Genomic DNA, 19,284 nt, shown 5'->3' on the forward strand with positions numbered 1-19,284 from the left:
CATTTTGAAAATTTCAAAATTACTGCTGATTGACACCATTTAGATCTACACCTGTAGAGCTAAATATTGATGAGCATTGTTGAATGATGATTCGAATGTAGTAGAAGATAGGAGGAGGAAGAAGAAGAAGAAAAGAAGAAGAAGAAGAAGAAGAAGAAGAAGAAGATGAGATGGAGAGGAAAAAGAAGAAGAAGATGAGATGGAGAGGAAAAAGAAGAAGAAGAAGAAGAAGAAGAGAAGAAGAAGAGAAGAAGAAGAAGAAGAAGATGAGATGGAGAGGAAAAAGAAGAAGAAGAAGAGAAGAAGAAGAAGAAGAAGAAGAAGAAGAGAAGAAGAAGAAGGAAGAAGAAGAAGAAGAAGAAGAAGAAGAAGAAGAGAAGAGAAGAAGAAGAAGAAGAAGAAGAAGAAGAAGAAGAAGAAGAAGAAGAAGAAGAAGAAGAAGAAGGAGAAGAAGAAGAAGAAGAAGAAGAAGAAGAGAAGAAGAAGAAGAAGAAAAGAGAAGAAGAAGAAGAAGAAGAAGAAGAAGAAGAAGAAGAAGAAGAAGAAGAAGAAGAAGAAGAAGAAGAAGAAGAAGAAGAAGAAGAAGAAGAGGAGGAAGAAGAAGAAGGAGGAGAATATTGAAAAAGAGAAAGTGAAAGAAGTAATAATGAAGCCAGCTATTTATATCAGATGGGCTGCACAGCTGTTTAATTATCAACTCTTGCCTATAGCCGCAGCGCATGCGCAGTAGCCTGATTTGCCATTTTTTGCAAGCTTGGTTTGAAATTATTCATAGCCTCAATGTATCAACGATGCGGAATTCAAATAGTAATATATAATAATTGGATCGAATAATTGAATTACTAAATTATCTTAAGTATTATCATGTTTATATACAATTATTTTTATTAAGGTGAAATAAAAAGATGTTGTCAATTCCACAAATAGTTGAAATTGATGTTAAAAAGATGTTGGAATTGACAACATCTTTTTATTTCACCTTAATATGGAGAAATTCCACATCTCTGTGCAAAGTGTTAATTATTTTTATAATATTATTCTCTATCAAATTTATCAAAATGATTCAATAGATTATTTGAAAAAGAATGGTTTATTGTATTGGAATCCAAGTATCTACTCCATCATCTTCCACTTCTCACCTTCAAATTTCAGGGTTCATCATTTTAGATTTAATCTTTATATGACAATTGTTTTAGACAGAATATACCCGGCAGTTCTCAAGCAAATACTAAATTTTTAAGGATAATTTTATGATGTTTTCCTTTTAATTTTCCATTCCTATTCCTATCAACTTCCGAGTGGAGCTTGGTCCCCCCGATATTTATCATTAAAGGATGAAGACCCAAGACCGGTCGTGTCATCGTATAGAAAATGAAAGAGTAATTAGTAAAAAAGTGAATAGTCTCAATAATTATAATAATCATTTATTAGTAGAAAAACTGAACTAGAAATAGAAACCTGGACATACAGTAACTATTTCTTCCATATCGACGTTTAAATCTCGGGATATCTCTTCAAACTACTGTTTGCAAGGCCAATTCTTTTAGATACATTTGTTGAAAGTGGACTCGCTTACAATTTTTGCACATTTTTTTCTCTTTTTCCCACTTTCTCCTCCAATACTTCCCTTTTCTTCTCCTCTTCACCCTTCATTCCTTACTTTTATACCCTCTACCTGCTCTCTACATGGGCAACCATAGTTGGGCTAAGTATATTATCCTCCTTTCTTTCTTTTCAGCACACCCCCCACCATGAAGCCTGTTTTCGTATTTCATTAGAAATTTTTTTTGATTGTGATTTTTTGTGTTTTGATTTCTTTTATGTATATTGTATTGTGCTGATTTGAATAAAATTATTGATTGATTTCGCATTAAACTGCATATTATTTTACTAACATATTTTCATGTCAATTTGTTTCGCAGAAAAATCTGAAGACGAGACTGGAAAATGATTCTAAACAAAGAAATACCATTAACCAACCAAATCTGGTCTGGTAGATTCTAGAGGCGACTCTTGGAACAGCGCGGAGGTTGTTGTAAATTGAAGCAAAATGATGATTATTGTCATATAGGCCTATGCTAAATACGCATCGGGAGAACTGCAACATATTTTTGTCAGATACAAAGTTTTAGTTTTCATTTTACAGATTATTGTATGACATGCTAATCATCAATAAGTTGATATCTACTGGGAAATCTCATAGTTTTATTCCACATGCGATTATTATATTATCAAAGCTATCATGGGTTTGAGAAAATCATATATGTAATGAGATATTATAAAAATTATGGAGAGAGATCATTTAGGAGAGCTCAATTTACCAGAGACATATAATCAAATTGTCCTTGATATCATTATCATTTTTGTGAAATCTATTATAATGAGGTCCTCGTTATAATGACAGTGGAGAAAGATAGGAGAACAGCGTTGCCGATTCTCTGCCTTGCCAATGCCTTCTGTAGAGGATAGCTGATACCGATATACTAGTTCTGTTCATTCTTGTTTGTTAATGGAAAAAGCAAATTAGTCAGTACATTATTTTTCTCATTTTTCCGGGGAGAATAATATCATTATCTTTGCCTCCTTATGTTCCTCGAAGCAAGAATCCGATTCTTAAAACGGATTAGCGAAATTCTCTCCCGTTCAGGAGATACGATCCCTTAAATATGTCGAAAAACTCAAAATGGTCAGTACATAATTTTCCTCATTTCTTCGGGGATCATAATGTCATTATCAACCATGTCTTATAATGCTCCTCGAAGCGAGGAATCCAAAATTGCAAACGGATTAGCAAAATTCATTCCCGTTCAGGAGATATGATCCCTCAAATATAAATAGAAAACGCAAATTGGTCAGTACATCATTTTTCTCATTTATCCGGGGAGAATAGTATCATTATTAACTCTGCCTTCTTATGCTCCTCGATGCGAGAAATCCGAATCTGCAAACGGATTATCGAAATCCTTCCTTGTTTAGGAGATATGACCCCTCAAATATGTTAAAAAGCGTAAATCGGTCAGAACATTATTTTTCACCACACTGCACAGAAAGCAGCTGTTTTCCAGTCCCTACGTAGATCTGAAAGACATTGTTTGCAGACGACTCTCGTCTGACGTCAGAACAGGAGTGCCCTTTCCAGCCGCTTACATGGAACTAAGAAAGGTGATCAAAAAACAGCTGATCAAAAAACTTTTAATTATTCAATGATTGAAACATTTATAATAATATCATCTTATTGTCATTTGAAAGAATAAAAAAGTATAAACTCAACCTTCCACAAAATTGAACATCATCTTTCAGGTTATTTAGACAAATCAGAATAAAAAATGAAAATACTTGGACAATTTCCTGATATTCAGATTACCTCAGATTTGCTAGAGCTATCACCTTCCACTTCTGCTTTCGGAAGTGCTTAGTAAACAACTATTCTCATATATATAATTATATATATAATATTGTTTATTTTTGTGTGTGGCGAAAAATAGCATTCGCACCACGGGCAAAAATGTTTTTCCGGCTCTCAATCTTTCCTAGTCCTCGGCCTACGACCTCGGACTTGAAAGCCGATTTCGAGCCGGAAAAATCTAATTTTCTGCTCTAGGTGCGAAATATACTATTCCACATTTTTTTCGGGGAACATAACATCAATATCAACCATGCCTTCTAATGCTCCTCAATGCGAGGAATCCAAAACTGCAAACGGATTGGCAAAATTATTACCCGTTCAGGAGATATGACCCCTTAAAATATGTCGAAAAACGTGAATTGGTCAGTACATTATTTTTCTCATTTTTTCGGGGAACATAATATCATTATCAACTATGCCTTCTTATGCTCCTAAATGCGATGATTCCGAATCTGCAAACGGATTAGCGGAATTCTTTCCCGTTTGGGAGATATGACCCCTTAAATAGTTAATTTTTCAAATTCTAATTTTGGATATTAAAGAAGTAGATGTGTTTGACTGAAGTTTTTTATAATCTACATCCGTGGGTAGTGTGAACATATTATGAGCCAGTAATTTAATATTGTAATCTGCATAAATAAAAAAATCTAATAATCATTAAAGCAATAATCTATAATCTAATCTCTCTCTAATGTAATCTACATCACTACATGAATAAGAAATATAATGTTATCACTGTACCTCCATCTCTGTGGCTCTTTTTACTCACTACTTCTCACTCATTCTCTCTCTTCCTTTCTCTCACTAATTCTCTGTTCTCTCACTATCTCTCTTTCTCTCCTGGGAAGTATATTTTTAATATTCTTTCCGAAGAATGGACATGATATGTCCAAAGCTCCGCCAATTTATGTAGATGCAATATTATCTTGTATAGCTATTCCAATTTGATTTTTCCTTCATATCATTGTACAGTTCAATAATTATTCTCTTAATTTATGTTATGTAAATTCATCTAAAACTTTGCTGTATTGTAAGCTATTGTATAAGTGTATAAGCCAGTATATATTGTAATTTACATAAATAAAGTACTCAATCACTCTCTCTCATTCTCTCTGACTCTTTCAGTCTCTCTCACTCACTCTCTCTCTCTCTCTTACAACTCTTTTAGCTCCCCACCCCTCCAGCCTGACTCCCTATTCCTCTCTCTCTCACCTGACTGTCTCTGTCCCACAGCAACTCTCTCATCACCTCCCCACCTCTCCAGTCCAACCAGCGTACAATCTCCGAGAGGACCAGACCCTCTCCTCTTCCTACTCCTCCTCCTCCTTCTCCTCCTCCTCCTACTCCTCCTCCTCCTTCTCCTGCTACTCCTCCTCCTCCTCCTCCTCCTCCTCCTCCTCTTCTTCCACCTCCACCTCTTCTTCCACCTCCTCCTTCTCTTCTGAGAGAGGAGCAAAGTAGCCGCCAGATCCGCTTTCTATCCGTGGCCTCAAAAAGAGCGACACCTCTGATGGCTTACTGATATACTGACGGTAGTCAGTCAGTATCAGTAGTCAGTACCGCGGCAGACCTTATCCCGAGCGTCTCGGTATATCACGTGCTATATTATCCCCGGTACTCAATCGCCAAAAACCGTCTCTGCATCCTGAGAACTCAATAATCAATTATAAAATATTGCCGACAACAATATCAAATCTGTTTTCAAGTGGTATTTTTTCAAAATGCGTGAAAGTGACAGATAAATTTGAGAACTCAAGAACATACTTGACAACAATATTTTTAGAACTTTCTTTCAATAGCTTTCAGAATGTGTGTTAGTGATCGTCAAGTTTGAAAACTCCAGAGCACCTCTTCGACAATTATTGAGAGCTTTTCTTTAGTTGTTTTCAAAATCTTTTCAAGTGCTCGTTATGATTGAGAACTCAAAAATATTGTCGACAACAGTACAGAACTGTTAGTAGTAGTTTCCAAAATTTTTGTCAGTGATCGTGAAGTTTTGAAACTGTAGACCAACTCTAGAGAATATCGTCTACAACTATTCAGAGCTGTTCACTGGTAGTTTTCAAAATTTGTGTGAATGTTCGTCGGGTTTAATAACTCAAAAACATCCGCGACAAGAATTGAGAGCTGTGTTTTAGAATTTTCCAAAATTGTTATTAGTGTTCATAATATTTGAGAACTGAAAAAGCATCGTAGACAACAATTTACAGCTGTTTTACCAATATTTTTCAAAATTTGAGTGAGTGTGCGTTTAAGTTTGGAAGTGAAAGTGATAGTTCTCTAATACCCAGACTCACAGCACGATTTGAGCCAGTGTCATCTTAACTTGAGAGCTAAGGTACCTTTCTATTTTTTTACTTTGAGAACAACATCCGTTTAGATGTTTCAAAGATTACTGGAGTCATTCAAGTAGCATCAACTGAGTAATACAATATCTGGAGTTTATTTCAACAGTTCTAGAATAGAACATAGTTTTGTTTCAATTCAAGAATAACACTGTCTCATCCAAACAGTTGGCCAACGTTTTCTATCCCCTAGATATCGAGTGCAGAAACAGTTTATGACTTTTCATCATTCAAATAAACCACTAAATATTGATTCCTCATCATATTTCCCAGAGTGATCTAGGAAACTAGGAGATACAAAACTCTATAACAATATCTATATGAATACATCCAGTGTCTAGTACGAAAAACACAGTGATTACTCAACTTTATGAACTTTTAAGACTACTCTCAATATCCAGTTTTATCAAGTGATATCAACTGGTTATCTCCTGGATATCCAGTGTAGAAACAGTGGTTCCCTACCCATGTGAACAATATACTTCAAACTAAACAGTGATTACTGACCTATAAGAACTTTTAAAACTACCTACTATTAATATCTAGTTATCCAGTAATATCTCCTGATAATCTCTGATTATCCCTTGGATATCCAGTGTAGAAACTGATTCCCTACCCATGTGAACAATATACTTCAAACTAAACAGTGATTACTGACCTACGTTAACTTTTAAAACTACTATTAATATCTATTTATCCAGTAATATCCCCCGATAATCTCTGATTATCCCTTGGATATTCAGTGTACAACTGATTCCCTACCCATGTGAACAATATCCTTCAAACTAAACAGTGATTCACCTACATGAACTTTTGAAACGACTATTAATACCTAGTTATCCAGTGATATCAACTAGTTATCTCCTAGATATTCAGTGCAGAGACAGTGTTTCCCTACCCATGTGAACACTATTCTTCAAACCGAACTAATCAATATACAGCGATATCCTCTGGTTATCCCCTGGATATCCAGTGCAGAAACAGTGGTTCCCCACTTATGTGAACAATATCCTTCAAACTAAACAAAATAACACAATGTTACTCCAAAGAACACTCCAGTCAACCGCTGGCTCCAAATATGCTCATCACAGATCAATCAGTTTCCCTTATCAGGGAATAGTGCCCTTATCTTTGGTCGGATTTGCGCTGATGATGTCAGTTATGCCCGGAAGTGTGAGCAGTCAGAACTACCTGACCGCTTTGACCGCCAGACGGGACCGGAGCCCGTACAAGGGTTTCAGCGGGGTGAGAGCTAGACCCGACTCTGCCAGGATGGTTTACTACCACGATCAAACCATAGCTGTGGTTGAGATTGGTGCTGAACGAGAGCTGTTCAACTGTGAACTCATCGAAACATAGTAAGTTTTTGTCAGATTTTTCTGGAAAATACAGAAAATTTCGCTGTTATAACCTACCTATATTATGGATTTTGTTGTATTAATTGGGATGGGGGCAGTTTGAGGCTTGAGCATTTTGATCCTTTCATGAGTGAGTGTAATTATTAAGCCGTAAGAGAGCTGTTCAACTGTGAACTCATCGAAACATAGTAAGTCAGATTTTTCTGGAAAATACACCAAATTTTGCTTTTATAACCTACCTATATTATGGATTTTGTTGTATTAATTGGGATGGGGGCAGTTTGGGGTTTGAACAAGTGATTGTGATTGTAATATAATTGTAACAAATAAATTAGAAAAATGAATGGATGATAAATAGATATCACACAGTTTTCAATCATTTACACAGACATTCAGTCTATTATTTATATTGAATTAAAACGACTTGATATTGTCAAATCTGAAGCAGATTCAAAGCTGCAGAGCAGCAGAATATGTTTAAAGTGTGAATGAAGCCCTACGATTGGCCATTAGCTTTTGACAAATGAAGGTTGAGCTCTACTGTCATTGGTCGGGACTAGACACGCCCGAGTAATCAAAATATATTGTAATTTTTTGTGATTCTTATAAAACTGTTTACAGAACCTCATTTGAGCTATTTTTATCAAAATAAGGGAGAGAAACAGTTTTAGGTTTATCCTGTTGATTCTCTCCCAATCAATGATTTGATATTGTGATTGTGGAATGAAATAAATAAATGTGTGACGCTCAGTCTCGGCTAATGATAGAGGAGCTCAACCTCCATTGGTCAACAGCTATTGGCCAATTGTAAGGCTTCTCTCATACTATATTATACTCTGTTGCTCAACATTTGAGTTTTCAGTTCACTGATGATGTTATAACAACCGATACTAGTATTTCGAATTGTTTAAAAATAAGTCAGTACTCATGATAATATCCTATGTGCTCATGATAATGCCCTATTACCATAGGTAAGGAAAGTATTGCTTTCCGAAAAAAATTAAGGTACCCCAATTTCTAAATTTCTATACGTTTCAAGGTCCCTGAGTCCGAAAAAGTGGTTTTTGGGTATTGGTCTGTATGTGTGTGTGTGTGTGTGTGTGTGTGTGTGTGTGTGTGTGTGTGTGTGTGTGTGTGTGTATGAGTGTATGTGCGTCTGTGTACACGATATCTCATCTCCCAGTTAACGGAATGACTTGAAATTTGGAACTTAAGGTCCTTACAGTATAAGGATCCGACACGAACAATTTCGATTAAATGTGATTCAAGATGGCGGCTAAAATGGCGAAAATGTTGTCAAAAACAGGGTTATTTGCGATTTTCTCAAAAACGGCTACAACGATTTTTATCAAATTCATACCTGTAATAGTCATTGATAAGCTTTATCAACTGCAACAAGTCCTATATCTGAAAAAAACACACAAATTCGCTTTTATAACCTACCTATATTATGGATTTTGTTGTATTAATTGGGATGAGGGCAGTTTGGGGTTTGAACAAGTGATTGTGAGTGTAATATAATTGTAACAAATAAATTAGAAAAATGAATGGTTGATGAATAGATATCACACAGTTTTCACTCATTTACACAGACATTCAGTCTATTATTTATATTGAATTAAAACGACTTGATATTGTCAAATCTGAAGCAGATTCAAAGCTGTAGAGCAGCAGAATATGTTTATAGTATGGGTGAAGCCTTACGATTGGCCATTAGCTGTTGACAAATGAAGGTTGAGCTCGACTGTCATTGGTCGGGACTAGACACGCCCGAGTATTCGAAATATATGGTGATGTAATTTTTTGTGATTCTTATAAAACTGTTTACAGAACCTCATTTGAGCTATTTTTATCAAAATTAGGGAGAGAAACAGTTTTGGGTTTATCCTGTTGATTCTCTCCCAATCATCGATTTGATATTGTGATTGTGGAATGAAATAAATAAATGTTTGACGCTCAGCCTCGGCTAATGATAGAGGAGCTCAACCTCCATTGGTCAACAACTAATGGCCGATTGTAAGGCTTCTCTCATACTATATTATACTCTGCTGCTCAACATTTTCATCCAAATCTCAAATGTTGTGTGGAAAGACTTATATTTTGGTAGAAATTACTGAGATATTGCAATTATTCAAATGCTAATAGATGAATAATTATTATTAAAAGGATATCCAAATTAAATGTCGTAAATCAACCTGAATACTTCTGCTACTGCAAATATTGACAACAAGGTAAACAGCTAGATGGAAATTTGAGCGCTACTATTCAAAAATTATTTGTTTCTCGAGCTGACAAATGATTTTAGAATAGTAGCGCTCATCGAATATCCACCTAGATGTTTACCATGTTGTCAATATTTGCGGTAGCAGAAGTCTTCGGGGTGATTTACAGCATTTAATTTGGATTTTCGTTTAATAATAATTGTTATATTTTGAATTTTTCCACTGGAACTGTAGGCCTACTTCAAATCACAATAATAGAGAATCAGTCTGATACATTTAACGAATTGTCTGTATGACTGTAGGCCTAAACTTAGTAGGAAGCTAGTATAACCAGAATTTGCCGAAAGGTAGTACCGTATAATTTCAATTGCGCTTTCTGTGTCATGCTGAGACCAATTTCTTTTGACAGCTCAGATCTCGACGTTATAATATGCCTGCTAACGCCAATGATACCTCATTTGTTATGTAATGATACATAATGCAGTTTGTTGATCTTGTTGTTATACCTGTGTTGAAATCAACAAACGGGTTCTCCTGCTAGAGTTATCATTCGGTGATCTAATTTCGGATGGTTACATTTCAACAGTTCGATGGTGACATTTTCAACAATTGATCAATGTTTTCTTATTAGCTCATTAGCTTATTAGTTTCTCCATTTATTTATTTATACATTGATAGATACAATTAATAATTCTCAACAATGAATGATTGGGAAATGAACAAGAGGCTTAAAGCCCAAAACTGTTCCTTTCCCAAATTTAGATAGAAATTGTCCAAAAAAAGAAATTGCCACGTGAATTAACAGAGATTATTCGATAAAATATAAATTTTGTCAAAGGATATTGTGATTGCATAGCAAAGAACTACCGATGTCTGAAAGTACAAACAAGTTGTTCAGCTAAAGATATCATTCGGTGATCTAATTTCGGATGGTAAAGTGGTGACATTCTGAAAATTTATCAACGTTTCCTTATCAACAATGAATCACGTGAATTAATTAAAGTCAAATATCAGTTTTGTTGATGTATATTGTAATTTCATAGCAAAGAATTATCCATGTCTGAAAATTACAAACAAGTTGTTCAGCTAAAGATATCATTCGGTCATCTAATTTCGGTTGGTACAGTGGTGACATTCTGAAAATTTATCAACGTTTCCTTATTAACAATGAATCACGTGAATTAATTAAAGTCAAATATCAGTTTTGCTGATGTATGTTGTAATTTCATAGCACAGAATTATCCATGTCTGAAAATTACAAACAAGTTCTTCAGCTAAAGTTATCATTCGGTCATCTAATTTCGGTTGGTACAGTGGTGACATTCTGAAAATTTATCAACGTTTCCTTATTAACAATGAATTGACGTGAATTAATTAGAGTGGAATATCAGATTTGTTCATGGATATTGTAATTGCATAGCAAAGAATCACCCATGTCTGAAAGTACAAACAAGTTCTTCAGCTGATGATCTAATTTTGGATGGTACAGTGGTGAAATTCTCGAAAATTTAACATAGTTTCCTCATGAACAATGCTTCGTGAATTAACAGAGTTTATTCGCTGGAATTTGAATTGGAATTCTTTATTCTCCAAAAAAGATCTACAATACAATATTTTATATTTGCATGTAAAAAATAAAAATACATTTCATTGGAAAGAATGTGCTCTTCTTATGGGCACATGCCTGTGAGAGAGGAGCGAGTTGTCTAGTAGCATCAATATACATAATCCTAAATTAAACTATTTATAGCTATGGAAAATATGACTAAATACAAATACAAAATACAAAATATCAGTTTTGTTAATGAATATTGCAAATACATACTCAGAATTACCCATGTCTGAAAGTACAAACAAGTTCTTCAGCTGAAGATATCATTCGGTGATCTAATTCGGATGGTTCAACCGTGTTATTTTCAACAAATTACAAATTCAATGTTCATTTATAAGTTAATATAGAGAAATATTGTTTGCTTGAATATAAGTTTGACTAATGAATATTACAATAATTACATGGATCAGAATTACCTACGTTTGAGAGTACAAACAAGTTCCCTATAGTGAGGTCCACGTTATAATGGCAGTGTTTGATTATCAATGATATTGCTATCCTTATCTATCATTCAACAAAGCGGATAGTGCTATCTCTTTCTCGCTTTGCTCTGTTTGCCAGATCGTCTTTCAACAATGTAGAATTAATAATTAATTCACAAAATATTTCATCTTAACTATGTAAATTGATTATGAAATTATTGAAAAATATTATTTCTTGCTTAATAAAATATAATTGTTTATTTTGAACGAGAATGAACCGTTAATATTACATCAATAAACCTGTATCAGCTACCGTCTATAGAAGTCATTGACAAGACAGAGGATAGGCAACGTTCTTTTCCTATCTTTCTCCACTGCCATTATAACGTGGACCTCAATGTAGTTAAGGCTTTCACTCTGTTGTCTTATTTCTGATGTTTGATTTTGTCTTCTTTTACAAATTAACTACACAATTGCCATTCATACTTCAATTCAGAGGAACCATTCTCTTGAATATCAGTTTCGTCAATGAATATTCCAATTACATAACACAAAATAACCCATGTTTCACATCACCTATCAATAATTAATTGGTGTATTCCTTAATATTTCATAAGAGAGTGTGGAAGTCTGTGAAAATTCAGTTGCTACATCAACTAAATGATGTAAGTGTATTGTTTATCAACTGTTGAGAAGTAGGAAACTTGTTCTATCAATTCGGAAATCTGTTTAGGCCAGTTGCACAACAGCCAGTTAAATTTTAACCATGATTAATTTCACCAGAACCAGAGAAGGCGTTTTTGAAAAGACGGCTTCTCTGATTGGTTCTCATGGAATTAATCACGGTTAAAATTTAACCGGCTGTTGTGCAACCGGTCTTCATGAGTTGTAGTTTCAATGGAAATAGCTATTGTGGAGAAAGAATTTGTGTGAAAGATACTGCAAACTGTTAACAAACATTTCAGTTACAATACAGCTAATCAGCGATATTGAAAGTGAGAATGTAGGAGAGTGTGAAGCAGAATAGATTTATTAGAAACAAAAGAAACATGATCATGTAATCTGAGGGGACTAGCAGACACAACTGATACTTACGCTATCTTTTCTCTATGGCACTATAATAGTGGGGTACACGTTATAATAGCAGTAGAGAAAGATAGAAAAACAACGTTGCCGATCCTCTGTCTTGTCAATTCCTTCTAGAGACGGTAGCTGATACAGGTTTATTGAAGTAATATTAACTTCATTCTAGTTTAAAATAATCAATATTTTATTGAGCAAGAAATTATAATTTCATAAAGAGTTTTCCTAATTAAGATGAAATATTTTGTTAATTATCAATTCTACATTGTTAAATCCGATCTGACAACAGAGCAAAGCGAGATAGAGATGGCGCTATCCGCTTTGTTGAATGATAGACAAGGACAGCAATACCATCACTAATCAAACACTGCCATTATAACGTGGACTTCTCTAAAGGTAACCGTGAATAATTAGAGCTATAGTGAGGTCCACGTTATAATGGCAGTGGATAAAGATAAAAGAATAGAGATGCTGATTCTCTGCATTAATTAATTATATTTCTTCACTGTCAAAAACATAATTGGCATCGTTGTGGACCTAGAAATGGATAGTACCACCGGCTTTGTCGAATGATAGACAAGGATAGCAAAACCAAAGTTGATCAAATACTGTCATTATAACGTGGACCTCACTATACTGTATAATAAACCGCTGATTGATCATTCAAATTGGTGAAGTATCATCGAGGGCGATTTGAGAGATACAAATACTGACTATGTAGAGTGTGATATAATGGTGATTATGGTTGATAAGGGTGATAGAACTCCATAAGAAATTAAAACTTCAAAAGAGGTATTTATGTTGGGAAAAATTCTGGGATGAAATTTCCTTTTCATCATTGAATTCAGGAAATCCCGCCGAATTTATCAAATTTTCGCCACAAAAGTCCTTTACCAGTTCATTGACTCTTCATTACAAAAATAGCCTCATCTAAATCTGGGAGAGGAATAGCACAAGGTGTCATCATTTCTCTCCTTATCATTTTTATGATGTACTTATTCTATCAATCAATAGAGAATAAAACAATTTTTGTTTATGGTAGTATGTCTGCTGAAACTCAGCCATAGATTTCATCACAACCAATAACAAAATTATTGAATTGTCACCCATTGTTCACATAGAGCTGATTAACGCTATATTCAAAATAAATTCTAAGACGATTTCATTGTCATATTTTTAATGAAATAAAAACACACATATATTGTCAAATTCTACAATTTTATTTGGTACAGGATATCATATTTTTTAGGCATGTTTTTCAAGAACGTGATCAGTTCTTCTCTGACATATTAATAAACTATCAGTTAGAATGAGAATACCATTTGTGTAATGTGACAATACTCACTTTTTATTGGCTATTAAAGATTGTGAAAATTTTCTCATATAAAAAAACTTAAATGTACAATATTATTCAAATTGTATTTTTTTCGTCACGGCTACTTTTTGAATATAAATCACAGTACCCTTTTCAAAGAAGGAGACGGAATTATTTCAAAAAGGATAACCTACTCAGATTTATATTTTTATTTATGAAATTATTCAAGTTTGAATTATCGAAAATTCGAGAATGTTTATTATATAGATGTAGAATGTCTTACGCAGTACATATTATATTTCTTCACTGTCAAAAACATAATTGGCATCGTTGTGGACCTAGAAATGGATAGTACCACCGGCTTTGTCGAATGATAGACAAGGATAGCAAAACCAAAGTTGATCAAATACTGTCATTATAACGTGGACCTCACTATACTGTATAATAAACCGCTGATTGATCATTCAAATTGGTGAAGTATCATCGAGGGCGATTTGAGAGATACAAATACTGACTATGTAGAGTGTGATATAATGGTGATTATGGTTGATAAGGGTGATAGAACTCCATAAGAAATAAAAACTTCAAAAGAGGTATTTATGTTGGGAAAAATTCTGGGATGAAATTTCCTTTTCATCATTGAATTCAGGAAATCCCGCCGAATTTATCAAATTTTCGCCACAAAAGTCCTCTACCAGTTCATTGACTCTTCATTACAAAAATAACCTCATCTAAATCTGGGAGAGGAATAGCACAAGGTGTCATCATTTCTCTCCTTATCATTTTTATGATGTACTTATTCTATCAATCAATAGAGAATAAAACAATTTTTGTTTGTGGTAGTAAGTCTGCTGAAACTCAGCCATAGATTTCATCACAACCAATAACAAAATTATTGAATTGTCACCCATTGTTCACATAGAGCTGATTAACGCTATATTCAAAATAAATTCTAAGACGATTTCATTGTCATATTTTTAATGAAATAAAAACACACATATATTGTCAAATTCTACAATTTTATTTGGTACAGGATATCATATTTTTTAGGCATGTTTTTCAAGAACGTGATCAGTTCTTCTCTGACATATTAATAAACTATCAGTTAGAATGAGAATACCATTTGTGTAATGTGACAATACTCACTTTTTATTGGCTATTAAAGATTGTGAAAATTTTCTCATATAAAAAAACTTAAATGTACAATATTATTCAAATTGTATTTTTTTCGTCACGGCTACTTTTTGAATATAAATCACAGTACCCTTTTCAAAGAAGGAGACGGAATTATTTCAAAAAGGATAACCTACTCAGATTTATATTTTTATTTATGAAATTATTCAAGTTTGAATTATCGAAAATTCGAGAAGGTTTATTATATAGATGTAGAATGTCTTACGCAGTACATATTTTATTTCACTCAAATCCTATTTTATTAAGCGAGCAATTTCTGTATATCTGTTTATATTTTTATATCTGGTTATTTATGTTCAACGGATCTCAAAAACGGCTCTATCGATTTTCATGAAATTTGGAACATAGTAGGTTTATGATAAAAAAATTCGATTGCACTAGGTATCATCCTTGGGAAAACTCGCTGAACGACATCAAAAGGATAATATTCATCCTTGGCTGAAACAACTGAGACTTTCGTCGTCTGTGGATAGTAAAAAGTGAGCGAGTGATTCTGCGGAAAATCAAAATATCGCATCCCAGAGATTCATAAGCTGACGTACAGCCAGCTGTAAAATACTAGTAGTTCTGTGAAGAGTAGACCTCACGCAGTATTCTCATCCAAAAGTACCTGATTGAAACTATAAACCTTATGGAAATACAGCAATAGACTGGCTTCTCCACACAACTGTGTAATCACTTGTCAGCTGATTTATGATGAATAATTCTATAGTCTGATTTTTACTCTTATATTGGCGTATGGAGGAGGCTCCTTTTTCCTTTTATATCATCCTTGAAATGCAAAATTTCCAAAAACCTTGTGTATACGTCGACGCGCAATTAAAAAAGGAACATACTTGTCAAATTTCATGAAAATCTATTACCACGTTTCGCCGTAAATGAGCAACATATAAACATTTAAACTGAAATGTCAAACCGTCGACTTGAATCTTAGACCTCACTTCGCTCGGTCAATAAACACGATCATTTTAGAGAATTGTGTTCTGTTTATCAATGAATAAAATTAACAAGCGAAGCTCGGTGCCCCGATATTTTTATTGGAGTTGATTCTCGCAACATATAAACATTTAAACTTTAAGGGAAATGCCAAACCGTCGACTTGAATCATAGACCTCACTTCGCTCGGTCAATAAACACGATCATTTTAGAGAATTGTGTTCTGTTTATCAATAAATAAAGATAACGAGCGAAGCTCGGTGCCCCGATATTTTCATTGGAGTGGATTCTCGCAACATATAAACATTTAAACATTAAGGGAAATGCCAAACTGTCGACTTGAATCATGGACCTCACTTCGCTCGGTCAATAAACACGATCATTTTAGAGAATTGTGTTAATCAAAGTAGGCTAAGGTAGCTGGTTCATTCAGATTCTGACCCTATCTCAAAAATGTCAAGAATTATAGAGACTCTATCAAGAACACCTTGAGTGCATTTACACATTCTATCATGCTCAGCTGATGTATATTTCTCACATTTCTCAAGAATAGACATAAATTAAATCACTACAGCCTCTTCAATTGTTGTAAAACTCAACAGCCGTTAACACAGCCTTGGCATAGATTCGTGTCAGAGCTACTGTGCATCTCTATAGTGATGCGTACGTTATAATGGCAGTAGAGGAAGATGGGAAACCAGTGTTGCTGACTCTCTGCCTTGCCACTGCCTTCTAAAGAGTATAGTACCTGTATAACTGATGGAAAATTAGTTCATTCTTGTATCAATCCTATTTTACTCGCCAAGAGAATATATATTTTTCAAGATTTAATAATAAATTTCCATAATAGGGATTGGAAATGTTGTTGTTGTTGTTGGATCATATTTCTACATTGTTAAAGTATGATCTGGCAATGTTGCGGAGCTAGAAGAGGATAGCGCTATCTGCTTTGTCGAATGATAGACAAGGATAGAAACGTCAATGTTGATCAAATACTGTCATTATAACGTGAACCGTATAGTGGCTCGTATAATAGACCGAAAATCCGAGTGTTCTTCTACTCAGTTCATTTTCCAATATTCAAGCACCGGAAACTTATTGTGAATATTATTTTTCGCCACACTGCACAGAAAGCAGCTGTTTTCCAATCCCTACGTAGATCTGAAAGACATTGTTTGCAGACGACTCTCGTCTGACGTCAGAACAGGTTTCTTTCCGGCCTAGGCCGGAAAGAGTACCCTTTCCAGCCGCTAACATGGAACTAAGAAAGGTGATCATAAAACAGCTGATAAAGAAACTTTTCATTATTTGTGTTCATTATTCAATAATTGAAACATTTATAATAATATCATCTTATTGTCATTTGAAAGAATAAAAAAGTATAAACTCAACCTCCCACATAATTGAACATCATCTTTTAGGTTATTTAGACAAATCAGAATAAAAAATAAAAATACTTGGACAATTTCCTGATATTCAGATTACCTAAAATTGAAAATACTTTAAATTCGAGAAAATGGATTATTCAATTGCAAATTATTGTTTATTCTATCAAATCATTCACTATGAAGAGATAGCAGACCTCATGTGTGTCTCCAGCGTTATTGCCCTGTCACCAGCTGGCTCAAATATTTGAATAGTAGACTTGAGATGCGCGGGAACCTAGCGACAGGTGATGAATTTTCATAACGGCAAGGAAAGTTGTGTGAGTGCGCCACACCAGATTTTAGTGATTGTGTTCTGTTTATCAATAAATAAAAATAACGAGCGAAGCTCCGATATTTTTATTGGAGTGGATAGTTAATCAAAGTAGGCTAAGGTAGCTGGTTCATTCAGATTCTGACCCTATCTCAAAAATGTCAAGAATATTGGAGACCTTATCAAGACACCTGAGTGGATTCAACACATTCTATCATGCTCCGCTAATGTATATTTCTCACATCACTCAAGAATAAACATAAATTAAATCACTACAGCCTCTTCAATTGTTGGAAAACTCAACAGCCTTGGCATAGATTCATGCCAGAGCTACTGTGCATCTTTATAGTGAGGCACACGTTATAATGGCAGTGGTGGAAGATGGGAAACCAGTGTTGCTGACTCTCTGCCTTGCCACTGCCTTCTAAAGAGTATAGTACCGGTATAACTGATGGAAAATTAGTTCATTCTTGTATCAATTATATTTTACTCGCCAAGAGATATTTTTCAAGATTTAATAATAAATTTCCATAATAGGGATTGGAAATGTTGTTGTTGTTGTTGAATCATATTTCTACATTGTTTAAGTAGGATCTGGCAATGTCGCGGAGCTAGAAGAGGATAGCGCTATCTGCTTTGTCGAATGATAGACAAGGATAGCAACGTCAATGTTGATCAAATACTGTCATTATAACGTGGACCGCAATATAGTGGTTCGTTTAATAAACAAAAAATCCGAGTGTTCTTCTACTCAGTTCAGTTTCCAATATTCAAGCACCGGAAACTTATTGTGAATATTATTTTTCGCCACACTGCACAGAAAGCAGCTGTTTTCCAATCCCTACGTAGATCTGAAAGACATTGTTTGCAGACGACTCTCGTCTGACGTCAGAACAGGTTTCTTTCCGGCCTAGGCCGGAAAGAGTACCCTTTCCAGCCGCTAACATGGAACTAAGAAAGGTGATCAAAAAACAGCTGATCAAGAAACTTTTCATTATTTGTGTTCATTATTCAATAATTGAAACATTTATAATAATATCATCTTATTGTCATTTGAAAGAATAAAAAAGTATAAACTCAACCTCCCACATAATTGAACATCATCTTTTAGGTTATTTAGACAAATCAGAATAAAAAATAAAAATACTTGGACAATTTCCTGATATTCAGATTACCTCAGATTTGCTAGAACTATGACCTTCCACTTTTATTATATATATATATATATATATATATATATATATATATATATTTTTCTGTGAGGCGAAAAATAGCGTTTGCACCACGGGCAAAAATGTTTTTCCCGCTCTCAATCTTTTCTTGAAAACCAATTTCGAGCCGGAAAAATCTCATTTTTTGCTCTAGGTGCGAAATATACTATTTCCTCTACTCAGTTCAATTTCCAATATTCAAGCACCGAAAACTTATTGTGAATATTATTTTTCATGACTGTTGAAGACCGTTGTTTCAGTGACTACATCGTCTACACATTCGCTTTTCTATTCACAAATTGCTTTTAAAAATAGTAAGATGACACGTGTAGTGCTCTCTTATCACTATGTTCATTCTTACATGATTCCCCGTGAAGTACATCCAATTCTTTTGAATATTACTGTAACAAAAACTATTATTCTAAGGCAATAATTGAGAATTGATAATGTATTTCAGGAGGTATTATTTTTACCGACTTTTT

At 34.3% G+C, this 19,284-nt stretch overlaps 2 protein-coding genes across 2 annotated transcripts in view; both read left to right on the forward strand.

Moving 5' to 3' along the window:
• Positions 1-2,299, forward strand: part of LOC111050581 (putative inorganic phosphate cotransporter) — a 28,301-nt gene extending 26,002 nt beyond the window's left edge. The window contains 1 exon segment of the mRNA XM_039436902.1: positions 1,923-2,299. Within this exon segment, the coding sequence (XP_039292836.1) occupies positions 1,923-1,951 (29 nt within the window). The 3' untranslated portion in view covers positions 1,952-2,299.
• A 2,586-nt stretch (positions 2,300-4,885) lies between these two features.
• The window catches only part of LOC111062600, a 76,187-nt gene continuing 61,788 nt past the window's right edge, over positions 4,886-19,284 (forward strand). Inside the window, 1 exon segment of the mRNA XM_039436912.1 lies at positions 4,886-7,109. Coding sequence (XP_039292846.1) covers positions 6,787-7,109 — 323 coding nt within the window. The 5' untranslated portion in view covers positions 4,886-6,786.

Source organism: Nilaparvata lugens, chromosome 10, assembly GCF_014356525.2.
Source record: "Nilaparvata lugens isolate BPH chromosome 10, ASM1435652v1, whole genome shotgun sequence".
NCBI lineage: Eukaryota > Metazoa > Arthropoda > Insecta > Hemiptera > Delphacidae > Nilaparvata > Nilaparvata lugens.